The sequence below is a fragment of the Amia ocellicauda genome, chromosome 12, assembly GCF_036373705.1.
Source record: "Amia ocellicauda isolate fAmiCal2 chromosome 12, fAmiCal2.hap1, whole genome shotgun sequence".
Classification (NCBI taxonomy): Eukaryota; Metazoa; Chordata; class Actinopteri; order Amiiformes; family Amiidae; genus Amia; species Amia ocellicauda.
The window spans coordinates 11,153,676-11,180,177 of record NC_089861.1 but is presented as its reverse complement, the minus strand read 5'-3'; the positions used below and the strand labels follow the sequence as shown (position 1 = coordinate 11,180,177).

The 26,502-nt window shown below is 40.1% G+C and overlaps 1 protein-coding gene across 2 annotated transcripts; it reads left to right on the top strand.

The window, feature by feature from the left end:
- Positions 1-1,524: 1,524 nt before the first annotated feature.
- On the top strand, positions 1,525-25,830 carry znf638 (zinc finger protein 638). Of its 2 annotated transcripts, none has more exons than XM_066718341.1 (25): positions 1,525-1,668; positions 7,401-8,970; positions 11,527-11,588; positions 11,797-11,835; positions 12,010-12,389; positions 14,170-14,480; positions 14,790-14,942; positions 15,282-15,392; positions 15,565-15,608; positions 15,838-15,908; positions 16,098-16,129; positions 16,252-16,392; positions 16,681-16,812; positions 17,244-17,285; positions 17,395-17,526; positions 17,837-17,965; positions 18,369-18,406; positions 18,976-20,857; positions 21,220-21,285; positions 21,783-23,003; positions 23,340-23,664; positions 24,005-24,451; positions 24,786-24,908; positions 25,107-25,228; positions 25,597-25,830. In XM_066718341.1, exons 2-25 carry the CDS (start codon positions 7,600-7,602, stop codon positions 25,672-25,674), a joined length of 7,452 nt encoding a protein of 2,483 aa, XP_066574438.1. In that variant the 5' UTR covers positions 1,525-1,668; positions 7,401-7,599; the 3' UTR covers positions 25,675-25,830. The 2 variants fall into 2 exon arrangements, with proteins under 2 accessions (XP_066574438.1, XP_066574437.1); XM_066718340.1 differs by having other exon boundaries at positions 16,077-16,129.
- Positions 25,831-26,502: the final 672 nt, after the last annotated feature.

Here is a 26,502-nt window from a genome sequence, read left to right as displayed (position 1 = left end):
ACGTTCAAAATTGCTTAAATCACCTTTCTTTCCCATTCAGACATTCAGTTTGGAGTTCAGGAGATTGTCTTGACCAGGACCACACCCCTAAATGCATTGAAGCAACTGCCATGTGATTGGTTGGTTAGATAATTGCATTAATGAGAAATTGAACAGGTGTTCCTAATAATCCTTTAGGTGAGTGTATATACTTCACTCAAGGTACCTGCCATACAGGAAGAGTTGGAATAAGTGTTGTTTCCTTTTATTTAAATAAGGTATGTTAATTTAGTAATGCACTCACATTCTGATAAATTGAGATTGCACAGAAATACTTTACCCCAAATAATTAAACATAGAACTGGTGTTGGCATAATTAAGAATATAATTAGTTAAATTATGTACTTTAGGCTAGAAATGGATTGAGGAAAATTGGGAACTCTAATTATTGTGGTCCTCTGTGTCATGAAGACTGTGTATGGCACAGCGTGTTTGGAGAGCACGTCTAGGAAAAAGTGGTGCTACAAAATAATCAGTATACCATGAACAAGACTTGGAAGAATGAGAGTTCTATTTTATTTTATTTTATTTTATTTTATTTTATTAATTACATTCAGAATATCAGTGGAAATTAAATACTAAAATAATCAAATATCTAACCATGAGGTGTGGAAACATTTTCACTCTATTTTTATTCTTGCATGAGCCCTATGAAAATATTTTTATTTCATAAACCTATGTAAAATGCGGTATATACAATTACTATAAAGAAGGGTAACAGTGCCATCTTCTGGTTAGATACAATAGGCACATGGAGCTCTTACACGTTGTTCAATGTTCAATCTACACTGATCAAATAATAATATAACCGCAACATGCAAAGTAAGGATTAGACTTTATTTTCTACATCCTGCCTCGACTACTGTTCATGGTTTGCATAGCTATTGATTTGAGATCTGTACTCCATTGTCTGTACTGAACAACATTCACATGAGCCAAATATTTGCACCCCTGGCGCACCCTGTATCTGCTGGAGCAAGCTGTGGCTCCCTGAGACCAAGGCTATTCCATTTTTGGTTATGTCACTTTATGTACCTTTGCCTATATTACACTTTTTATACTTGCTTTTTGGACATGTTAATAATAATAATAATAATAATAATAATAATAATAATAATAATAATAATAATAATAATGTAGATGGGGTACTATATGTATTTGTGTACATATACTGATACATTGTATTATCCATCAAGATCTAATTTAAAGAAAGAAAGAACAATAATTTCTGATTAATTGACTGATAACATAATAGAGAGTGCATGTTTCGTGAAATCTGGTTTAAATGTGTGACGATAACAGCATCATTACATTTAGTTCAGATTGTATATTATTTTTATGATTATTATAGAAGCCGGTTACAAAGCAGTATCCCAGTAGTATCGCAGTATCGCTCTGCGGATTCGAACGCTTTTACTGTATCGAGTTCTCGGCTGTATCTTCGATTGTTTATACGTCCTGCGCTTTACGTCATTTATTACGGCTACGATCAACTAGCTGGGTCTGAATGTCCTGTGCTGTGGGGGAAACGGCGGAACGAGAACGGGATTGCGTTTTCTTTCGCCATGAAGGTCTCATAATCTTCCTCTCTAAAACTGAGTAATCTACAAAATACATACTACTAACAAGGTAGGACGTAAAGCTGTGCCATTGTATTGTGGTTTTACTGATGTTTTGTGCTGATAAATCACCATCCTGTTTCATAAATACATCATCTCAGGTAGCATCTGCAAAAAAGCCAAGATGGCCGATGCACTGCGGAGACACAAGAGGGAAATTGAGAGAGTTGGTGATTGTAGTCGGGCCTGCTCAATGCACAACGTCAATAGTCATTTGAGTAGAACTAGGGAAAGTGTAACACGTCAATATAACTTTGGTAAAGAATGAACCAAAAAAATGAACTGCGATACAATGTCGCAGTTTCTGGAGTGTTTGCCTGAATTAGGCCGGGAATCGCACGCACATGTACTGGGGATGTATTGTTATTTGCAGGATTTTGTTCTCATGAATTCAAGTGTCACCTCTGGACGTAGCTTGAAGTTGAGAAAAAAGCATTGTGACATGGTACACAGAGTATGGGGTGTGTATATGTATAATCAATAAGACACAAACGTGTGTTTGTATGTATACATATATATACACACACCCCGCAAACAACAAATGCTCTTCTGATTTTCCTTTCAAAATACGAAAACAATTAAATTGGGTTAAGATCACTTGATTTGCGCTTCGCCGCCTTTGTATAACGCGGATCTGATCTTTTTTCTGTACTTTAAACAATTGCACTAATTGAACATCTTCATACCTTTATAGTAGCTCTAATGTGTAGTTGTTCCTCTGCTGCTGTACATTATCAAACTTTCAGATCAATGAAACCAAAGTACCATTGTTCCCACTTCATGTTGCGGGTTATGGACGGTGCTAGCTCTCTACGGTGCCAGAGGTAGTTGGTCTGGATTTGATGTTTTGCTTCCTGTGGAATTTTCCTACTCGAATGTTATTTTTGCTTCCATGGCGTTCTGAATGGAAAGTTCAGTTCTGAAATGCTTTGCACGGTGTTAAGGATGTTCAGATTTGAAACTTAGTTATGCAGATACGCCATTTGAATATGTTACTTTACATAACCAGCATAAATATAATAATAGAAAGGAAAATGCTAGTGTTTTTTTGTTTGTTTTGTTTTTTGGAGAGAGAATTAGAATGGTTTATGCAGCACACCGATAGATTAATGTGTTCAACGTTACACTACATTGATTAAGCAGTACATTACATCTTTAGCATTGTACAGAGTTTGACCCATCAATGTTTCTTGTTTTACTTTTGTTTGTAATCATGGATTAATAGTATAAAGCAGGGGCGCACAACATACTCCATCCAGCCTGCGAATGAATGAGTCACAATCAAATATGAATAAAAAATATCTTCATTGAAATTATTTTTCTTCATGGGGCTCAGATGTCAGTGTAACGAGAATAATTGTATATAACACAAATTAATCTGATATATATGAGCTGTGGTGATGGGCATGGACCTTGTGTGTTCCTTATTAAAAATATGCACTCCTGAAATAGAGGAATACTTTATACCATGACCTAAGGTCCCAAACCTGTTTTTGTACAAATATGTAGTTCATAGGTTTATGTTTAATACGTTCAATTTTTTTTCTCCAACCCTCTCATCTCCCTTTGTAACAACTGCATAGCCATGCTATATCATTCATTATAATTAGTTTCTTTGTCAAATAGTGTCTGGGTTTTTGTTGAATTAAACCTGCTCTTCTGCATTTTTTTTTTCATAGTGTTTGTCGTCTATGAAATGTTCACTTCCATGGTGTGAACTGGTGAAATGATGAAAGAAAGCCCAAATGTTATTGTTTACTCTACAAGACTAGACTATGCAGTGGGCTAGTTTGAGTTTTAAGAAATGTCTACAAATTCATGAGCTACATTTAAAATAAATAAAATCATATTTCTTTACCTCACACTCAGTCTCTTTTCACCCATATCAATTTCTTTATGTATTACTAATTTCTGAGTTCTTTAAAGCTTTGCAGGTGTTGATGTTGAAAGACCAAAATTCATAATACGGTTACAGAGTTACAGCCAGTATACGAGCATTAAGTATTATAATTAATCATTGTACAGTACCATTCTAACATGTCTTCAAGGTTGGCTTTATGATATAGCTTGTAATTTGAACTGGAAACAAATACACTACTGTAATTCCACACTGTATCAGTATGTTAAAATATCTTGCCGTAATTTCGGACTTCATGTCGTACCTCAAAAAACAAACAACCCATATTGTGTGAGATGCAATGTGGCAATGCTATCCTCAATGTTCTTACATAGTGTTCTGCAGCATCTTGCATTGTACATGGCTTAATCTACATTATGTGCCGTGCTGTTGATATGTTCTGACTGTGCTGGGTCTGTAGCAAGCTTGGCAATTAAGAATGGAAAAAAAAAAAAAGGGTTTTGGATTACTGTCAGTAGGCAATAGGACAAACATGGAATGTGACATGAAATAGGTTGAACATTTCAGACGCCAAACAAAAGATCTTATTGACATATGAGATGTATATATGCCAAATGGTGGCCAAAGATCTTGTTCAGGATCCTAACATACCTCTAGTAACCTCTAACTAGGTTGGTATGAAAAGGGTTAGATTAAAGTCATGGGAAAAAATACCCAACTTCCATTCCATACAATACTTGGACATAAATGTGTACTTGGGTCCAAAATAATTCAGTATTGTTATTTAGTTTCTCTTGCATGTCTTTAGTAGGCAAGTTTTTTACTATGTTCAGTGATAAATGATTGCTTGTGTGACAGGGAATGCAAGCATGGTTAAATTGCTGAATTAACTTGAAAATTAAATGTGCACACATGCATATATATGGAATTTATTCAATTTAAAAATTCAGCTTCCTTTCTTGCTTTCCAAATATTCTCTTAATGCTAAAAGTGTAGCGTTCTCATCCACATCTGTACTAACTGCTTGATACTCAGAACTGCACTTGCACTCTTCATTTTTTGTGTTTTAAATTATAGGCTAATTGTTGATTGAAAAAATAACTTCTTGACTTTGTTAATCTCTGATTATAAATATAAATTGACCAAATACAGAATCAATCTTATGACTGTTCATGGTTTCATTAAGAATATATACATGCGGTTGCAGTGGAACTTGGATGTGAACATTGTGGTGAAAAATGTCTTTTGATAAATGGAAGTTCATGAAAAATACAGGAACCTTCATGTTCCACAAAGACTGCATTTCCAATGCCCAGCTGACCTCACACTGGGCGGCCTGATCCAGCCAATCAAAGCACTAGCTCACAATGCCATGGAGACCACTGTTCTACTATGTCATTTTGGTTTGACAATCAAAGCAGTGTTCAAATGAAGCATAGTTGGTATTTTTCTAGGTTGTTCAACCGTGTTAAAGAGATTTGCTTAAGGTACATTCTCTTAATCCAAAAGAGAAGAGCACATAAAGTACACTTTTGCTCCTAACTTTAATTTTTAAGGCCTTTGTTGGTGTTTATTCAGTGGTATATTTCCATCTTTAAAACTGTAATCAAGTAATCTGCTTTTCTGATCTAATGTAGATATTTATTTTATCAAAAGATGTTGGAAGATTATATATATTTTTAGCAGCATAACCTCATCAAGATTTAGTTTTTGTTAATCACAAATCTGTTAGATCTTCTTGGCAATAATGAGTGTGGGCCTTGCCGAGTCTGAGACCCCTTAGAAAGCCATTGCAAAATTATTTTCTCTATGCACTGTTGCAGTCACAGCAACCTGACTTTATTGTTATTTTTAAGGATTAATATTTAGCCTACATGTTTGCTTTATATAAACATTAATACAATATTATTTCACCCCCCTCACTTTCCTAGTTATCTCTGCTTACAGATAGCTTTGGCAAATGTTCTTTATTTTGGGTGGTGTATCAGGGACTGGTCTCAATATGATGCAATTTATTGAATACAAAATGAATAAACATGGGTTTTTTAGGTAGCTTATTGAAATTTGTGATTTCGAAGTGATTAAAAGACTTTAATAAATGTATCAATGTTGCTTACTTGCCATGTTCCCCAAAATATTTAATAGGTTTTGATATTTTCCAGGAAATTGTATTCCGTAGGGCAATTTACCAAGTAATGTACTGAGTGAAACAAGCACATTATTTCAGAGGCCATCAAAATGTGCTCTTCCTGAAAGTACCTAAAGCATCATAGTACATGACCTTGCTATCTCTTAACCAGATACAGCAATGTTTTAGATTAGAATATTCTTATTCAAATTGACTTCAACTAGATTGCTTTTTTCTGTGCACAATTATATTCCATGATGCTTTTAGTTAGGAAAAAATAATTATTCAGATTTCCTCTGAAATGTTTACAAATATAAATTGTTTAAAATTGCCCTTGAGAATGTATTTTTATTTTTCATGGACAAATATAATGTCACAATCATTTATTTGGGGATCCTGACACACAATCAATTGATAAGTGTATGGGCATCCTTTAAATTACAAGATTAGATGTAGACTATTAACCATGATAGTCTCTGACACTCATGAAAATGTACAGTCTGTTAGAATGAAAATATTGTGTGGATTACTAGTGGTTTGATGAATCTAGTACTCCTGCCAACATGCCAAGGAGATTTGATAACTGCTGAGTATTTTGTTCGGTTCAACCTTACATTCATTTGTTTGAAATGTATAAAAATAGGAGTCTAACAGAATGGATGCATCCTCGTGTGTATTAAATGTTTTGTCTATAGCGAATTATAGAACTGGAGAAAACATGCATAGAACAGTAAATATGATGGTGAAATCAAAGCATTTTTAAATCCTCAGGGTTACCTTAAAAGTCAGAACTATTTAAAAAAGTGTAAATGTTTGGCAGTCTATTATTACTGTATGCCAAAACAACACCAAGCCATACAATGTTTTAAATGTCGCATCAGGTCCATTTCTGACTTTGCTTTCTTTATCTCAAAGCTTCACTGTTGTATACTTATTCTATGGAAAGGGTAAAAATACCAGATCGTAGGCTATGTATCAGACCTGGACTCAAATGATACATTTAGACTTTTGCTAAATCTACTGGAATGCAATGTCTTCACTATCATTACAAATATAAAAATTATCTTACACAATGCATTTAAATACTTCAGTACAACAGACAATTGATGGTAACAATTTTGTATTAATTTGGCACAGTTGACATTTCCCACCTTGTTGCATAAACAATCATGCCTTGATACTTCAAGGATTGAGAAGGAGAAAAACAAATGCAATGAAATTGAATGCATAGCAATACATGCAGTTTACTTGTCTTCTCTGATAAATGGGCATCACATAGGTGAATATAACCTTTGCAGATTGAATAGTATTTAAAATGCATTTGAATTATCTGAATCATTTCCATTATTTAATATAGGCAATGTTTATTTTAGGATATGCCTAAATTAAGTGCATTTGAGCCCAGGTCTGGTATCCATATCAGCCAGGGTTACGCCTAATGCTTTTCTGTTCTGACATTGCTTTTATGGTTTGAAATTGGAAATGTTAAAAATGCACAAGCTGTATCGATAAAATCCATGTATTTTCCCCCAATCAGGGTTATCTCATTGCTGTCATGTCTATCCTTTTTCATTTTTTTCTTTCCCCTTTTCTTTCCTTTTTCACAAATAAAAATGATACATTAAAAAACAATTATTAATAATATGAATAACAAAAGCCTGCCTCTTGAATCGGATTGACAGAAGTTCTTCTTGCCTGTGGTAACTGGGAAATGAGAGGAGAGTCAATAATCCTGTTTGTGTTTTTTAACTTTCAGCTTTGCATTGTTCTTGGAAAGTTGTGTGCCTGTTGCGAATTCCTTGAACTTTGGCATTGGGAGCCCACTACTTTTGGGTCCTCCGTCTGTGCAGCTGGCCCAGATTAAGACTCAGCTGGCCCTGCACCAGTTGAACGCGGTCGCCTCTGGTAACCACACTGCGCCTGCTTTGTCCCTACTGAACCTTCTGAAGGTCACCATGTCCCACCCAATGTACAACCCTCGAGGTGCCTTCCCTGGCCAGAGACCCATGGTTTCCAACCAGTTTGGTATGAATGCTCCCCCTGGAATGGATATGGGTGGTGGATGCTTAGGCCCTCAAGGTATGACATCCACAGGAATAATGTCACAAATGATGCCTCAGCAGATGAGCTTCCAGATGCCCCAGCGCAACCCCCCTCTGCCCCCAGATATAGAGTCCTCAATAGACCTGCATATCCGCGGAGCCCGAGAAGAGGTACGAATGCTGAACCAAGTGCTACAGCAGCAGAAGCTTGACCCTCGGCTGAGGAAGGAATCCAGGGAAGATGTACTATCCCCAGGATCAGGATTTTCCGGTCAGAGGCTCTCTGCCAGGACTGAAGAACGCACCCCCGACTGGTCAGCCTACCAGAATCCACCGACCAAGCTCTTTGCTACTCAAGTGGTCCCACAACAAGCTCAGGCAACTAAGATGTTCTCATCCCTGGGGTATGGAAATCCTGCAGAGAGGATGCAAGCCGGAGGAGCAAGGGGGCCTTCAGAGAGCCATCCTGTACCGATGCCTGCAGAGCGGCGGCAGACCAGATACACCACTGAGAGTGCCACCAGTATCCTCGCCAGCTTTGGGCTGTCCAACGAGGACTTGGAACTGCTGAGCCACTACCCGGATGAGCAGCTCACCCCAGACAATCTGCCCTTCATTTTACGGGATATCAGGGTCAGGAAGGCGAAACGCAATTTTGGCGATTTAGAACATTCCCGACCCTCCCCTGGTGCCCAAGAACACCTCAGCAGTGAACCTCGCCAAAGCAAAGTCATAGACTATGGACACTCAAGCAAGTTTGGCTATTCCGAGGGCAGCTCAGAGACTTTCAAACGGGAGCAGCTGACGAAAGACACGACCAAGTCTAATTTTGCTTCCACAGGAGCTCCAACCAGCATGCCTTCCAAATTTGCGATGGATGCGGTGGTCTCCAGTCCATCCTTTTCAAGTGAGTCCAAGCGTGCTGCATCTTGCAGCCTGCCTAAGAAACTACAGATGGATGTGAGTAAGCAGCAGCACAGCAGTAATGCCAAGACCCTGAGCAGCGTGAGAGATCCCACTTCAGACAAGCAGGCTGCTTCCAACAGAACCACTGCTCCTCATGGTACAAGACCCAATCTAGTCAATCTGGTTGAAAGCAGTGGAGTGGCAAAACCGGGCTACTCTGCACCCAAACCCGCCTGGGTTCCATCATTCCCACACGGTGATGCCTCCGCTATGAAGAGACTGCCGACTCCAACCATGATGAACGATTACTACGCAGCCTCCCCAAGAATCTTTCCCCATACATGTTCTCTGTGTAACGTAGAATGTATGCTGATAAAGGTGAGTGTTTGCTTTCCATTTTTTGTTTGTTTACCTGTTATGAAACTGGACTTGCTTGGTGTCCTGTACTCGTCTCTGCGAGTTAACCTTTATTTGGATCTGTATGTAGGAACTCAATGTATTATTAGATACAATTATTTTGTCCTCTCTGTTGAAAGGACAGCTGCTATACTACTCTAGAACTGTCAGTGAAGATGAGAACCCTAGAATAACCGGTATTCATGATGTTGCCACACTTAAAATCTCCCAGGTGCAAAGTAATAAAAATGAAAAGAAAACAGGTGCTGAACTCTGAGAGTTATTTTCTTGCAGAAAAAAAGTTATTAGAAAATGTCTTGACATTGCATCATCCTGCCGTCTCCTGTTCTTCTCAAGCCCACCCATACGGAAATGAATAAAAGATAAAAAAACAAATCAACTTGCTTTGATTATTAACACTGACTTTTGCTTTATTGAGTCTCAAACACAGAAATATACAAATCAAATCAGCTAACTTTGCTTGGCAGTCATTAGTGCTTAATTCACTTATCCTTTAATAACCAACATGGAACGAAGGATGATTTGACAGGGTCTGAAAGGGATGCCAAAGGCCAGTTCTATCATGTTTCAAACTCTGTTCATCCTGTACAGAAGTGTTACTTCAGCCTGGATTACATCCGAACTTTCACCCACCAGTTGGTCTTTGAGACCAGACTCGTGCCTTGGTCTACACTCTAGACCATATATACTTATCTTGTCTACCTGGAGAGCTGCTACTATTCATTTTTGACGTTTTTATTTAATTGGTACATTTATAGAAGGCAGTTAAAACAAATATATTCCACCCCTCCATTGAGTATTTGATCTTGGATTAGTTTGCCAAGTGATGTTCAATCTAATGTACAGAGACACTTTTCAAGCTACTGTGGTACAGCTACTTGCCTAAGTGCTGTATTAGGATTTTTTTTTTTTTTTACTTTTAAATTTCATTGTCACAAAACCAAAGAAGATTGAAGTTGAAGTGCTTTGCTGTGGTTTTGATTCAGCAAGGTGGACCTGACTGAAACTCCATCAGGAAGAAGAAAGAGGAAATGATCAAGAAGTAATCAAAGGAATCCAGTGGAAGGAAGACTGTGGGTCATTTTAAAGATGTTACTTCCATACTTTCCTGATATTAAAAATGAATGAATACATTCTACCCTAAATGCATTTACAGCATTATAATAGAAAATTAAAGAGCCAATTAGAAAGGACTATAGTTCATGGGAAACAGTATATCGCCTCCAGCTCAGTTTTACTTCAGATTTACTATTCTAAGGAAGATTTAAAGCCACTGGAGCTGTTCTCTGCCAAGACTGAAAAATGAACAGAAGACAAACTTCAAGTTCAAGAATAATCAAGAACAAGAATCTACATTAAAGAAGATAGTCTGGAAGTAAGGTAGTGGCTCAAGTTCTGTTGGACACTAAACGGTTTTAAAACGATGTCAGTCAATTTCCCCATCGGTCTGTCAGCAAAAATATTTGCATTGATTTTTATTTCATTGCTGATAAACCACACAATGTAATTGCCCATTGATCTCCCTACTGCTTTTTCAAATATTGGCAGGGTTAATCAATTTTCACTACTTAAATTAAGCAATTGGTGAGATTTTCATTGTGTGTTTGTGTGTGTAGGCTATATCATACACCCCCCCACACACACACACACACACACACACACACACCTAAGGCCTAAAGGAATAAACCAACAACAATCTTAAATTCTGATTGAATAATTCCAGTGTTCACATTTTATATAGTTGTCCGTTTAAAACTGTATAATTTCATTTTCTTTTTTAAACTTTAATTGTTCAAGTATATCACAGATTGTTATTTTCCTTGTGCAACATGAGTAATTACATTTGTGTCAGCAGTAAGTGTGGATGGAGCTTTAGAGTTTATTTTCTGAATTGACCTATGATTAGACCTGTTGCTGGATTAATCAGGATTCATGTTTGTATTAATTTTCTTTTCAGCTGGTTTGGTTCAATATACTTTGACACACAAATGATTAATGTTGCCTTTTAACACATTTTAAAGCAGAATTTGCCTGTGATACTTGCAGAGTAATTGGATTAGTTTTAATAGCCATGGTTTAATATGTTGCAAAATATATTTTTAAAGTTTTGCTAGCATGGATTTGATGTTGTAGAATCCTTTACAAATGGTATGTTATTTTACATACAAAGGCAACAATGTTAAACAATGTATCTGAAACAATATCTTTGCATATTGCTAAACTACACAACAGGATAATTTGTCTTTCTTATTAAAACAAACTGCACTTTGCATTTGGTATCCCAGCAGTATGTGTCATCTTTTAAAAATGTATTTCAATAAGTGAAGCTTAAATAAATGGCTTTACCCTGTTCACATGTATATATCAGGAATCCCATGTTGTTGTAGACATTGAAGACATTGTAAACTTTCCTCTCAAATAGTACAGGAAAACCGCTTATACTGGCATCTGACTCTGGCTGTAGGAGTTAACCCGAGTGAGTAACATGACCTTTGTCTCCATGTTTTTGGTTTGCAGGACTGGATAGAACATCAGAACAACAACCTTCATATTGAGAACTGCAGACGGCTACGCAAACAGTACGTGTCAATACGCAATTTCTGTTGCTACGCTTGATTAATCTTCCCTCACAGAATTTGGATGAAAATCAGGCTGTTTGCGATTTGTTTTGTCTTTAACTGCTTTTACAGACAGCAGGGACGAAATGTCATGTTGCAAAACTTTGATGGCAGCAAGAAAATGAAAAGGAAATAATATTCATAAACATTTTTCTTGTTTCTCCCTCAGATATCCAGAGTGGAACCCGGAGGCCTTTTCAAGTTTGAGGTGAATGTCTTTTTGAAATAAATATCTCCTTAATAAATTCTTGCTTAAAAAATCTGCTACTAATCCAAATATACAGAATAAAAAATGTAGGTAGTACAGCCATGCAGGTTTTAGAACGCCGAGTCCTTACCAGTAATTTAACTCCACTTTTTTTATTCTCTCCATCTCCTACAGGAATGAGTCCAAAAGTACTCCTCCGCGCCGAAGCCCGAAGAGACGGAGCCGCTCCCGAAGCCGCTCGTGGTCCCACTCCCTCAGCCCGTGGCGGTACCGGGGCCGCTCTGGCTCTCGGGGACGGGGGCGGCGCTCTCGCTCCCGCTCCCGATCCCGCAGCTCCCGCAGGTACCGCCGCAGCAGGACGCGCAGCCGCTCCCCGAGCCCACGTTGGATCCCTCGGCGCAGGTCTCGCACCCCGCCTTCCCGTCGCTCCCACTCCCGCAGCCCCGGGTACCTGCGCCGCTCCCCCCCTCGTGGTTCCCGTCGGGTGAGCCCCCGCAGGCGATGCAGATCTTCCAGCAATGAGAGGCTGGCCAAGAAGCTCATCCAGTCATCAGGTAAGAATAATAATCCAATAGTGTGCACCACTGAACCCCTGAACATTGTGCTCTTTCCCTAGGGAGTGGCCTCAGACCAGTAAGTAAACAAAAAGTTTCAAACTCCTACACTATGAACTTTTCTCTAACTTTCCCAACAGGGAGTATTTTAATTTTTTTCTGTATTTTACATGATGCTTTCAAACAACATCGCTCTGTAGCATCAGTTTAAGTTTTTAACTTTAGTATAGCTACAATTTCTATTGCAAATGTTGGGGACCCAGACAATCTTCTGAAAATAGCATTGATGATGAAGCCTGAGGGGCCAGCCTTGTCTTCACATCCCCCCTTAGTCTGCCCCTTTGCCCCAAATCAGCACTCTGCCAAACCTGAGGCAGCTGTTTGCACAATGAAGGGAAAGCTGAGGCCAAGACTCTGGAATATGGCTCTGTGAATCATTCGAGGAGGCCAAAGAATCGTCACACTTTGTCGGCACTGGACTTTGTTTGCTTCGTGAGTGCAGAGGTTCTATGACTCACCGGTACGACTCGACACAACCTGAAAATGACCAGCTTGTTTCTGGGAAGCAGGTCTAGGGTTGCTCTGGATGGCTTTGTCCATCAGAGGCTTGATGATGCCTTCCTCCAATAACATAACCCAAGTACTACAGCAGCGTAGTTGACAAGCCCAAGACCATGGACTCTGTTAAAGACATCCTGAAGAAGTAGAAGATGAAGAATATGCTCTTCTTAGGTTTCACTTAAGATGACAATAACATCTATGTATTAGTGTTGGACGGTATCCCGACATTTCTGTACTTTTTCTATACAAAAAAAAAAAAAAAAAACGGTGCAGTACTAGAAAATGTGTTCAGTTTGGTACATCTGTCAAATGTCTTGTGTCGTCATGATGTGGTTGCTTAGCCAACATGAAAAATCAGAAATGTAGGTCTAAATGACATCATGAAAATACATGATCTTACAGTAATGCATATGCATTTCATATTATGGCCATATATGACAAATGTATTTGAAGATTTTGCAAATAATGCATTCCAGCTTCCAGCTGTCAATCAGAATGGGTTTTCTGCACATCTGGCATAATCTGCAATCCTAGATGCATTAGGCTGTCAGAGGCACACGTGGACACTTGTTTTCCTTGTTATTTTTATTGTGATCAAGACAGTCCAATTTGAAAACACAGTGCTGCTGCTCTGACAAATTACCCGCTTGTGAGAGAAATATTATGTTCTGTTATTCATTATGGTGCTGTAGTTTTATGGCTATTTTGTTTTTTCTACCCAGTTATTAGCTTATTGTTCAGTGTCTGAAAAATAAAGCCCAGTGGTCATTCTGTGACTTTTCTGTCGTTGTATCATTTTGGTATCGAGTATTGTTTCCTGGATCCAGTATAGTTTCAGTATAGAGTATTGTGATCCTAAACCTAGTATCGCCCGAAGTTCTAGTATTGTGACAACACTACTATGTATGCTGCACCATAATCCTTGATTCTAAATAGCACATGATTCATCAAATGGTGAAAATGCAGAAAGGCATTACTGTAATTTAGAATCTGTCCACAGGGTGTTTTGAAAGATGTAAAGCTTTCTGAGTACTGAGCTTTTCTGAATAGTTCGATGAGCTCCTCAAATCTAGTTATAGGCTAAGGATTAAAAGCATATATTCTGTCCGGGCTTCGGGCAGTTTGCTGTCCTTTTTTGGTAGTATGACCACTGGGCTGACCCTTTTGCTATGTGTTTCTCGGTATGCTCACACTGTCATATTTCTTCTGTTTCTTGTAGGGCTATCCGTCTCTGAGAACACCACTTTGGAGGCCATGATGCAGTCTCTGGCTCCAGCCATCCTGGCAGAGCTGGCCAAGAAGAAGGCAGGGACCTCTTCCTCCTCTAAGACCAATACATCTGTCAGCAAGATCACTAAGAAGAATGAGCCTACAGAAAAACACGGATCCTCTGCATCTGGGAAATCCAGCTCTTCAGTTGCCAAGTCTAGCTCTTCCTCCATGGGGAAATCCAGCTCTTCAGCAGCAGCAAAATCTTCATCCAAGGCTCCAGCAAAATCCTCAAGCAAGGAATCGGACTCCACCAACAAAGTTAGTTCCACCCGATTTATGTGCTTGTGCCATTTATCCTAATAGAAAGAATAATGAATTAATGATAGTTCAGCAGGGTTACTTCCCACACAGTCGCACCACCTTATTATTTGTTATTTCTTTGTGGGGAACCTGCCCTTAAATTCTGAAAAGTACACTTTAAAATGAAGTAATTATGCCAAGTTTCAGTCTTGTTCAGCAGTCATGGTTTATGACATGTAAGGTATGCAGAGAATTTATATTTTAATTTTCACGATTTGCAGATGCCTTTATAATGAATTTTTTTTTTCCCACGTTCTCCATTTGTAGACTGTTAAGGTGAAGAAGAAGAGTGCTCAGCCAGGCAATTATTTGGTCCGTCTGAAGAATTTGCCCATCGATGTCAAGCACCAAGAAGTTGTTGATGCTGTAAAGCCCTTTGGCAAAATCAATAATACGGTGCTTTTAAAGGCTCTGGAAGAGGTAAAGCTAAACAAACAAACCCAGTTGGATACTTTGAGGAGTTCCCTAAGGAATTAAATTAGCCATTCACACTGCATAATAGTTGAATGCTAAAAATACTTAATGCAATATACTTAAAATATGTATGGTTTCTGACATGGAGTTTTAGAGTTTTACAAGATGGTTTATGGTATCTTTTGCTCTGTCTACTGAAGCTCGTGAGCTGTTCTCAGAAATAAAATTAAAAAATATATCAATTGTATTTGCTCCTTTGGAAATATAACAGTTGTCATGGTATAGCATGTTCTAACATTGAATTATCTGATGCTCAATTGTTTATGAAGATTGATTGTTTTGTAGGCAACTGTATTGATGGAAAAGGAAGAGGAAGCCAAAGCTTTGACTGAATTTGCAAAACGTTCCCGTTTGTTAATAAGGGGCAAGCTAGTCGAAGCCATCTTGGAAGAAAATGTAAGTGTGTTTTGCTGCATTAACTGAATTGCAATCATATTTTTCTGTGCATAATGCTTGCCTTAACTCTGCTGATTCCTACCTATTTATTTTTTATTTGTTATATTTTCTTGATTAAACCTTGAGTCCCTGTTATCATTGACATATTGTTCTCTTTGCTTTAATGTTTCAGGATATGGTTATAAAGGACCCCAAGAAGACACCCATCATCAAAAAGTAAGTTTTTGCTTTAGCCAGGACAATGTCAAGCTAGTATGCAGGTAAAACAGATAATGTATGTGTTGGATTTTTAAATATCCCCAGCAATTAATGTTAAATTAGATGCAAGTTAAGTGGGATAGCCATTTTATTACAATTTTAGATCCTTAAGGCCTGTTGCTGCCCTGGATGTGATTTTTCATACCTTATATTTGTATTCCCCCCCCGCCCCCTTTGTTTCTCATAGGAAAGAGATGGCTGCTGCCAAGACTCCAACTACAACACAGACTACAAAGCCATCACCTGCTAAAAACACAGGTAAGATGCCATCACTTTCATTACTCCCAGGTCATTTTTAATTTTGTGAAGAATTATTGTAGCCTTTTTACAGCTGAATATGTCAGATGTGTGTATATAGATGTCTAAAACGTTTATCAATGTTTTCTTGTGACATTTCTGCAATCTGTTCCTCCATTTCTAACTCAGGTGTTCTTATCTACTGTACAGATACTACTTCAAAGAAGAATAAAGATAAAAAGGTAGGTTGCTTTTATTCCATAGCCCAAAACATGCATATCTACTGTGTTTTCATTTTTTGTTTTGATTCTTTCATAAATACTTGTTACTGCTTTGAATATAATATGTACATCTGTTCTTACAGTATTTCCAGGATTTGGGGAAGAAAGGTGTTGTGCAGATCTGTGGCCTTCCTGAAATTGGATACGTTGAAAGTGACCTCACTAAACTGGCAATACCATTTGGTTTTGCCACAGAACTCATCATCGTGCCCTCTCATAGAATGGTATATTTAAACAAGTTAATATCCCTTATCCTTTGTATTATATATTTTTGTTTGTGTCAAGTAGAATGCTAACATTACATTTTAAGCAGGGAAATTCAATTGTCATACTCGTTTGCTTTTTTGACAAGAAATGGTTAACATAACAGCTGTTATTACTTTGCCTAAGATGGTCTGAATTTATAGTAGCCAGGTTAATTTGTTTCTGAAATAGAGAGCTAATAATTTACACACACAGCTGCATCCTGGTGAGAGTTAATCTCTAATCAGTGTCTTTCTAATTTAATTTAGGCCTTCATGGAGCTGCCAGATATGCAGTCAGCAGAAGCTATGGTGAACATTTATAAGTCTATCCCTGTGAAGGTCAGGGACACTGAGCTGACCATTACACAGCTAAAAAAACCTTTTGATCTGCATGACCCGGTAAGTAATGTCCTAATACTTTTCTCTTATTTTAACTTATTTTGCTCTGTTTTGATGCTTGTCATTTACAAAAAACAAGTTTATAACCTTTCTTAGAAATGTGTATGTCTACACACTTGTGTTTTGGATATTCTTTCAGTAGAATTGAATATTTCATTCAGAATATCTATTTTCATACGGTAACAAACATTCTCCAGACTTTTCTTTGTGCAGAAGAGTAGTTGGCAAGGATTAGGAACTGAAATACAAATGCATGAATACATTTTCCAGTTTTTAACTTAATTCTCAGGTGGGGCTGTTCTGTTTTTACACTGCTTACAACTTATAAATAGTAATGTCTTTAGTATTTACCAGTTTACACAGTGATGATCCAAGGCATGTCGAGAGATTTTATTTAATTATATATGCATTTTCTTTTTTTTTTTCCACAGGAGGCATTGTTCAAGCAGGTACTTGGACTGCAGAAACCTGTGGTGAGTACACGACATTTTGACTCCCTTTTTCTTTCTGAGGTTGTAGACCATGCTTTCACAGTTTTTGAGTAAGAATCAATATCAAACTGAAGTTCTGATTCATCCACAGGATGTGACTGGTCTGATGGAAAGGCTAGTGATCGTCTACAACATGCCAAATGGGCGCAGTGCAGCTACAGAAGTTCAGGTGTTAGTGAGGAAATTTGGCTCCATAAAGCAGTATGTTGCTCTGACTAACAAGGTAAGAATACTTTTCAATGCATTTTTCATGTAGAGACTTAGAGGAACAAAACATGTTTCCAGAGCAGCTTGTTTAGAAAGAATCTGAAATATTATTCAAGACCATTTTAAATACTTAAATACCACAGTTTTACAGACAATGCTGAGGCATACTGGCTGTAAATTGTAATCTTGAGGCACAATATATATGTTGTGTGTTCAATTTTTTTGGAACTTTTTAGTTTCTTAATATTCTGTATTCTCCTCTATGTACTTTTGCCTGGGCGGTAGATGTTTACATTGTTTTAACTTTGTGTTTTTCTTTAAAACAGATTATTTTTGAAATGAAGACGCCCAACTTTGCCAAGGCAGTATTTTACCGTTTCAAGAAGTTTCCCTGCATCATTCAGAACCACCCCCTCACCTTCTCTCTGCATCCCAAAATTATTGTGAAAGAGGAGGTATGGTCAGACTCTTAGTATTGAATTGATACTACCTCCTAATTTCCATTGCTGTGGTCCAATCAAATGGCAACCATTAGATGATGATGTAGGCCTTTTGAAATCTGTAGTCATTTATATTTTATTAAGTATAGTTACATCTGTTTTTTTTTTTACTCCCCACAAAATGAGTTTGCCTTTTACTGATAATTTCTAATTTATGTATTCATTTCTGAAGTTGTTTACAATGACACCCTTATGTTTTCAAAAAAGAATGCCTTTAGTTTTTCCAAAGGATAAATTACTATAGTTTGTAATAACACATGTAATCTAAGCATATCAGACAAAACCAAAACTCACATTTAGTTTGATAGTATCTTTGTGTTGTTCATGGTAAATGAATAAGAATGTCTGTATCTCACAGCTCATGAAGGATAAACAGATGAAAGCCGAAGCTAAAAGGTACATTTCTGTCCTTCGTATCTGAATTTGTTTACTTATGTTTGCTTACGGTTTACCATTCTCTTCATAAACCAGCTTTCCCAAACAAAGGCCTGTTTAGGTTTACTCTGTATGATAAGTAATTGGTCTAACCATGAAAATCACTCTGAATAAGACGTCCAATATTTGTATTAGATGCATACGTCAGGAGTTTTGTTTTGAATGTGCCAAATTCAGACACTTAGACTAGCGTGATGAGCTAGAAGAGCCTGTTGTTTGGGGCAGCAAATATTCAATCATCATCATTATTCACAAATCAGACCTGCCCATTGGAATGTGGTAGAGAGGATTTAACCCTAGTGAAAATTAAATGCATAGACTTGGAGAAGATGATGGTGATTTCTGCTCTGGCTGATTGATTTGCAACCAGAGAACTTAAAGAAATGTACTGTGTATTAAACTTGTACATTTTTTTGGAAAATACATAATTGGCTTAAACTATTGGCACACATTGATTACATTTGCAATTTGAACTGTAATATTTCCTCTATAATGAATTGCTTACTAAATGTTTTCTCACGTCATTATAGCATCAAAGCTGGAAACAAAGCTCCAGAAGGGACAAAGAAAGCTGCAGTCTCCTTAAAGGCGAAGCCAGCAGCTCAAGGAAAGCCACAGACAACACCTGCAGTCACCCACGGGACAGGAAAACCTGCCCAGCCCATTGCTGTGGCTTCTACTCCTCCGACTCCCACAGGTTCAGCAGCTGTCAAAAAAGCACCCACTGATGGTCAAACTGTAAACACTAGCACTCCTGCACTTGCTCTCACACCCCCCAGCTCCTCCGCTGCTGCCGCCGGAGCTGCAAAGGCCAGTGAGCCTGCTGTTAAGATGGAGACCACAGCATCCAGTCAGCCTGAAACTGATGGAAAGTCAGCAAGTCCTCAGCAGTCACCTCCCATTGAAACCCAGCTTTCAGTCCAGTCTGTGGACGCTTCTGCTTCTGAAACTATTGAGAGCAGCAAGTCGCTCCCTGACACAAACAAGAATCTGAAGGTGACAAGTGACGAGACGGCAGCCAACAAGGAAGTGTCCCAGATCCTTCCTGATGCTCGGTCCCCAACAGAAGATGCAAGCAAGCCACCTGCTTCTACTCAGTGTAAAGAAGACAGTGTATCATCAGCAGATCAAAGTAAACAAGTAGCCTGTGCCCAACAGCTAATAGATGGTTCAGAAAAGAAAGATCACAGCAGTCCAGCTGGCATCGGCCACACTGAAGTAAGTAGTGAGTCGCCTCCTGTTGAGGAAAATCTAACTTGTTCTGCTGCTGGCAAATCTGATGGAGAAATTGCAGAAGGCCCGAACAGTTCTACTGTTGTCAGTCTTATCAAGGAGGAAGCTAATAAGTCCTCGGATCAGATGCCTGTTTTTACCCCAATTCAGGAAAAAACTAATGAGGAAACTGCAAGAAATCTCGGTGATTCACTGAATAAGCCTACATCAGAAACTAATCGGAAGAGTCCAGAATCTAATGACCCATCTGTTTCAAGTAACCAAGCCAGAAAGGTTCAGATCATGACAGTAGACAGTCTGTTTCAGCCTGACAGTTCTAAAACAGTATGTGCAAATGACCCAGAAGCTTCTAGCAAATCTGCAGGTTCTGTAGTCTCTTGCAGCCAGAGTATAGAACTCAAAGAGCCTATGGTTAGCAGCTCCAGCATCCCTGTTTGTGACAAATCTGCCATTGCAGTCAATGCAGTCAGTGGACAGCCTGTTGAGACTCAGGATACCTCTGTTCCAGTAAAAACAGTCACAGAAACCAGCCCGGAGCCAGCGAAAGTTGTAGTCCCAATTGCACCACTTGGAAAACCCAACGCAGATAAGAACTCCTCGGACACTGTATCCAAGGACACTTCAACCAAGATGTCTGGGCCTTCTGTCACCACGGCAGCCTCCAGCGTAGCAGAGAAAGTCCCCACAGAGAGGCTGAGCCTACTACCGTCAACCCCCGCAGGGAACCCTGCCCAGGTGCGACGAGAGGGAGCCCTTGAACTGCTTGAGGACGTGGACACAAAGCCCCTGGACTTCCCTCCGGTGACTGAGGAGATTCTGAGAGCCCTGGAGGCGGCTGTTCACGAGTGCCGCATGCGCTCTTCCCTGAGGCGGGCCGAAAACAGTGGGGAGCAGCCATCTCAAGGAGGCGAAGAAAGCAAAACTTCTCGGGGCCGGGGGGGCAGCAAGGCAGCAGGCAGGAGGGACGAGCTGCCACCAGACCGAGAGTTGAGACGAAGGGGCAGAGGTCTGGGGGAGGAGGAGCTAGAGGTGGCCAGGCCCAGTACAGCAAGTAGGGGTAGCTGCGCAGGGGGTCGCCGGGGCAGGCAGGCCAGCAGCCCCAGTTCGGTTTCCAGGCGAAGCAAGGAGCATGATGACAGGGAACGGAGGTCCTCAAGCAGCGAGGAGAGCAAGCAAAAGGTGAGTGAGTGGGTTGCTATAAACTTGCATATATAGGAGAACTAAGACTAGAACTCCTTGTGGTGTCAAACGTGGCTGAAAGGAAATTATCAAGCTTATTTCATACTGGGTTGCGTGTGTGAAAATAACTTAATTGCATACCTAACTATCTTTCACCTTCACAGGTTTTTATTTTATGCTTGTATACTGTTTGGATCACTGACAATTGTACCGGACTTAATAAAAATTTGAATTAGATCAATTCATTGCTTTTCATGTCATTCTTGTAGTGCATGCAAAAATAATGCTTTCTCCAAATGTGTGCCTACCTTTTTCTTTTTCTTTTTTGGGAACCTGAATATTTGATTTTTGTTATTTTGTAGAGTTGTAACTCTGGTAGATCATCCAGGTCATCAAGGAGCAGTTTTAAAGCACAGGAAGAAAAGATGGTAAGGATACCTTGAGGTTTAAGATCTGAAATCTGTAATTTTTCTGGATTTATTTTTTTAAGCAATAGTGAGGTTGGTTCCTGTTGTGGCTTAATCTAGATATTAAGGATGCTTTTGCATTATGTTGGATTATCACATTAATGCTACTTCCAAGAGATAAAAGTACACAATTAATATTATAGTGGTCTTCTCAATATTTAAGGAGGATCAGGGGGTTAATAAAATCCTGATTTATGTTGATGAATGTTATTTAAATTTGCATTTCCCTCTCATTGCTTGGAGTACCAGCAATGTTTTAATTGAACATACAGAGAAAACATCCCTCAATACTGATATCAGTTTACTACAGTGAAGATATTTGTCTGCTTTAATACAATCCTTTTTAATTAAAAGAAATGCATGTTCAATCAGTTCTGAAAATCCCCAGTATTTACCTAGCGTGGCTCCTATGTCAGGCAGTTAGTCATCCCTAATGGTATGATCTCTTACATTCTCAGACAGAGAAGACTGCTGATTCGGGTGACATAAGTGATGAAATGATGGGCATGTTCCCCTTTGATCTGGATGAGTTTGTCACTGTGGATGAGGTTGGGGATGAGGCAGACAGCCTCTCACAGGAGCAGGAACAGAAGCCCGAAAGCGAACCGTCTGTAGGAGAAGAGATGCCACCCCAGCACCACACGACGCCCGCCACGGAGCGTCCCGGCAAGCGCAAGAACACTGAGGATACAGCAGCCCTACCAGGCCTGCGCTCCAAGCAGCCGAGAACTGGAGTGACGGTAACGGGGTCACCAGCAGGCCGGTTGCAGAAGAAACCCACACTTCCAGCCCAGAAGCCACAGAAAAAAACGTCAGCTGTTAAACCTAAACAACAGAAAAAAGGAGCTGGGAAAGCAGGAGCCCGCAAGACGCGTGCCAAAGCAGCCGCTGCGGCTGCTGTAGCTGAAACTGCCCTGGAATTGGAAGATGAAAATGATATGGGAGAGGACATTGAAGGCAAACTGGAGGAGAGCACCGGGAGTGTCCCCGAGGAGATGGAGGAAGGACAACAGACTGAAAGTGAGTCTTTGATGGCTTCAGTCCACATTCAGGAGGCAGAGCTGGGACCTTCTGTGCTGGCAGATGAACATAATTCAGTGGCAGAGGCAGAATTAACAAAATCTCTGAAAACAGAGGAAGCAAATCTGGTACCAGAGCTGCAGAAAGCTTCAACAGCAGATGAATCACAGGGTATATCTGTGGCTCCGTCTGGGGGAACTGAACTAAAGACTGCACCTTTCGCCTCTGCGGTAATAGAAGGCATCTCAAAAGTCCGAGAGCAGGAAGATTCCGTGCCTGATGGACAGGCAACCTCGAAAGATGAAGGGGCTGCAGCCGAGAGCCCGGGCTTGGCAACCGTGGCATCCATGGCGGCCGCTCTGGTGACGCTAGACGAAGTCAGCGAGGAGGAGGAGGACTACCCTGATGATGATGAAGAGGACCTGCTGTGTCAGGGCTTGGGAGGCGTCAGTGACCCGGAAGCGCTGGTGACCGTGGACGAGGTGGGAGGCGATGAGGACCCTTTCTTGCAGGCTGTGAGGGACCTGCAGGCCCTGGTCACACTTGATGAGATCGTGGAGGAGGAGGAAGAGGAGAGGGCGGGGAGCTGCAGAAGTGCTGACACTGAACCCTTCCCCTTCGGACTCCAGGATGAGTCTGGGGACGCCTTCCCTCCAGAGGTGAGCTTCACATTATATGTTTGCTTGCCTGGCATGAGTGTGGTTTAGCTCTATTCTAAGCAGAAATTCCTAATGTGTTTTATCAGTCATTTCTTGTATTTTTATTGAGGTACCTTCTACTGTACGTAAAAGATGATGTGTAGGCACTGTGATGATCTGTATGGGAGAGTCACGTTATTTTTTACACAGGTTGATGTTTAATTACAAGTTTAACAGTTCCAACTAGTAAGTAGAAACTTATATAGTACTAATTGGTATTCAGTTTAGCTTAAACTGTAGACAGTGACTTTGTTCTTAGAATGAGTTCTCTCAGTTGTTTGCGGTGTCCTTCTTCAGCATGCTCTGCTGACCCTGGATGAGACGCAGTGTGATGAAGAGGTGGAGGAAGACAATGAGAAGAGCCTAGACCAGCCTGAGGAAGTTCCACCCCCACCTTCAGACACAGCAGAGCCCAGTGAGCAGAAGGAGGAGCCTCCCTGTGAGGAGGAGGAGGAGGAGGGCCTGGAGGAGTTGCGCAGGATGAACTTTGTTACTGTGGACGAGGTGGGAGAGGAAGAAGAACTGCCACCTCCTATGGAGGAACCACTCCCTGAAGAGGATGCCCCGCGCCCAGCCAAGCAGAAACCCGGCCGGCCCAAGAAGAGGGGTCGTCAATCCACTGGTGAGCAGCTTATGAATTAATACCTATCAACGTTAAAAATGTAATTCCTGACCTAATGGCGGCTTACCAGAATAGAATGTGTTTAAAATGCATAAAACCTCTTCTCACTGTATGTGCAGTGTCAGAAAAGTAGCTAATGTATTTGAGCTAGTTTCAGGCTGTTTTATTTCTCTTTTAGGAACGATGAAGTAGTGCCACTATTAGAATTAGAACCAAAAGCACACCTTTTAACTGTAGGTGAGCTCTTAAAAACCTGACGCATTTCATTTTTTGTTATTTTGGTGGATAGAGATGGACTACAGTGTCGGCCGATTGATTAATAAGACCTCTCTTTTGGCAGGAACACCAGTGAGGAAGTCGGCGCGAGGCAGGCCACGAGCTGCCAAAGCAGCAAATGAGGAGAAGGAAGAGCTGCCCGAGAGCCAGGCGGAGGAGTCGGTTACCGAGCCTATGGACACTCCACACTGCCCCTCCGCACCCCAGGGTACGAGCATCTCCGTTTCACCTCTCCGAGACTCTGTCCAGCAGCCCAGTCCGACACCTTCAGCACAAGAGCCTGTCGCAGAGGCTGAGCACCCAGACATACAGACCGCGCCCTCGGAGACGGTGGCCGAGGTGGTCCAGGTGAAGGCGGAGCCCTCTGAGCCCATGGCAGTAAGCGGCGCTGGTAACGGCACACCAGCAAAGGACCTGCTTGTTACGAAGCCCGAGAACCCGACGAGTCCTTTGTTAAAACGGGAGCCTACAGATACCAACCAGTTCCCAGCAACCAGAGCAGCAGTCAAAGGTAAGAGGATGGATCAGACTGGTAAACGGGATGGCGCATGTAAAAATATTTGACATGCACTGTGCTCAGAATTCAATTGTGAATTGTTAGAGCTGTAATTATTATTTGTTTTGAGCAGAGACTTCATATGGATAAAAGGCTACAATAGCCACAACAGATGAGAATTCCTCTGCCTCTTTTCAGACACTGAATTAAATCACCATTATGAGTAAAGCAATTTTTTAACCCTAGGACTGATTGTGTGACACCTGTTAATCTTAGTACTGAATTCTGATTAACTAGCATGGTTTGCTGAAGGATGTTCTGCTAATAACACGGTTGCTGTTTGATTTAGAAGAGACAAAACAGCGGAGGGTCACAGCTGAGACAGAGGAGCCTGAGGCCAAACGATCCCGTTCTGCCTCACCCTTTCTCACCAACTTCAAGATGCCCCCCTTCGACCCAGAAAGCCCCATTGGTGAGCACTTTGATCACTCACAGCACAGCTTCACAGTCTGAGGAGCACCTTGAAGCAGGAGAATGCAACCATGTAGAACGGGACTATGAGGCAGGCATAGTGTTGGCCATCAGCAATAATGACTTTATTTCAGCTTCTCCTTTTTATGGAGACACGTAGGCCGTGGTCTTGAATGATTGTTTTGTAATGTCCCCGCAGGTTTGGAGTTTGTGGTCCCAAAGACCGGCTTCTTTTGCAAGCTTTGCTCTTTGTTCTATGGCAGCGAGGAGGCGGCCAAGAAAACCCACTGCAGCAGCCTGAAGCACTACCAGAACATGGAGGTACGAGGGCAGCCATGACTGACCGCAATCATACTCGATTACGTTTCTGCCAGCTGTTTCTAGTAAACCATATCAATACTCGGCTGTTTTTAACCTGCATTCATAACAGCATCATGAACATGAAGGCATTTTAATCTTACTTTACTACTTTCTCATGAAATACTTTCCAGTCATAATCATTTGTTTTTCATAAATCTCCGACATGAATCATTGATAAACACATCCGTATATTTGAAATCCAAAATGTGTACCTTCCTGTTTCAAACATACTACAGTAAGGTATTTCTCTTGTATATGTTGACTTCTGTATGCACTTGTGGTGTTTAACTTTTACAAATTTAAGATGACATTTTTATTTATGTTTGCAGAAATTTGTGCTGAAGCAGAAAGCACAGCAAGCTGCTGATTCAACGGAAGGATCAAGTAAAGGAGCCGCTTCCGTCTAAAAGCCACATCTTTGTTTTCCAATGTTGGTTCATGGGTCCAATCACAATTTACTGCTGTATATTTTTTTGTTTAATTTCGAAACTGTTAAGATTTTATTTAAGACTAATGGGGGTGAAAATCAATTGTGTACAATAAACTATGGTTTAATTGTTAAAGCATGATTTAGGTTTTTCTTTTTTTTTGCACATACAAAACACATCTGCCTTTTATTTTCCCTTGGGATGGATTTATAGCCAAGCTGTAGAGCGCACACAAGGGGTCTCCTGTATATCTGTAGCCTTCCATGCAGCCTTGAAACTAACATTACCAGTGGAATCTCAGTATTTCAACTTTGGATTCTGTTTGTTTCAATGCAGATCTTGTACCTTTGTTCCCCCCTGAACCAATCTATCCTGTTACACACAGACTTGCATCTCGATTCTGTTGGATTTGATTCTTAAATATTACTTATCTGCAGTGATTTTACCTGCAGTGTGATTTTCACATTAGCCAGGTTGTTTATGAATCCAAATGAAAATTAAATCCATCTGAGGAGGACCATTTTGTATGCTGTGAACACTGCAATTGTAGTATAATAATTTACACAAATAGACCAATAATACATTTATTAAACCTTTATTTGCTATTGAGAATGTATTCAAGTGTGTGATATGTCTGAAGGTCTAATAGCAGGTGATTGCTTTTAGAGGGGAGAGAAGTGAGAACTGCATCAAACCACGAAGCAACACTAATCATTCATTAAAACCCTGCATTAATCTAAGGATATATAAAAATGAAAAACATACAATTGTACAAAGGACTGAACTATGACATGTCACTTATTTGTG

What these genes read in the sequence shown, in the direction of transcription:
- znf638 (XM_066718340.1), top strand. Translation starts at nt 7,600, where the DNA reads ATGTCCCACCCAATGTACAACCCTCGAGGTGCCTTCCCTGGCCAGAGA. An exon ending in TAGAATGTATGCTGATAAAG is followed by an intron (nt 8,971 to 11,526) that starts GTGAGTGTTTGC and finishes TTTGGTTTGCAG; the next exon opens with GACTGGATAGAACATCAGAA. An exon ending in TTGGACTGCAGAAACCTGTG is followed by an intron (nt 17,286 to 17,394) that starts GTGAGTACACGA and finishes ATTCATCCACAG; the next exon opens with GATGTGACTGGTCTGATGGA.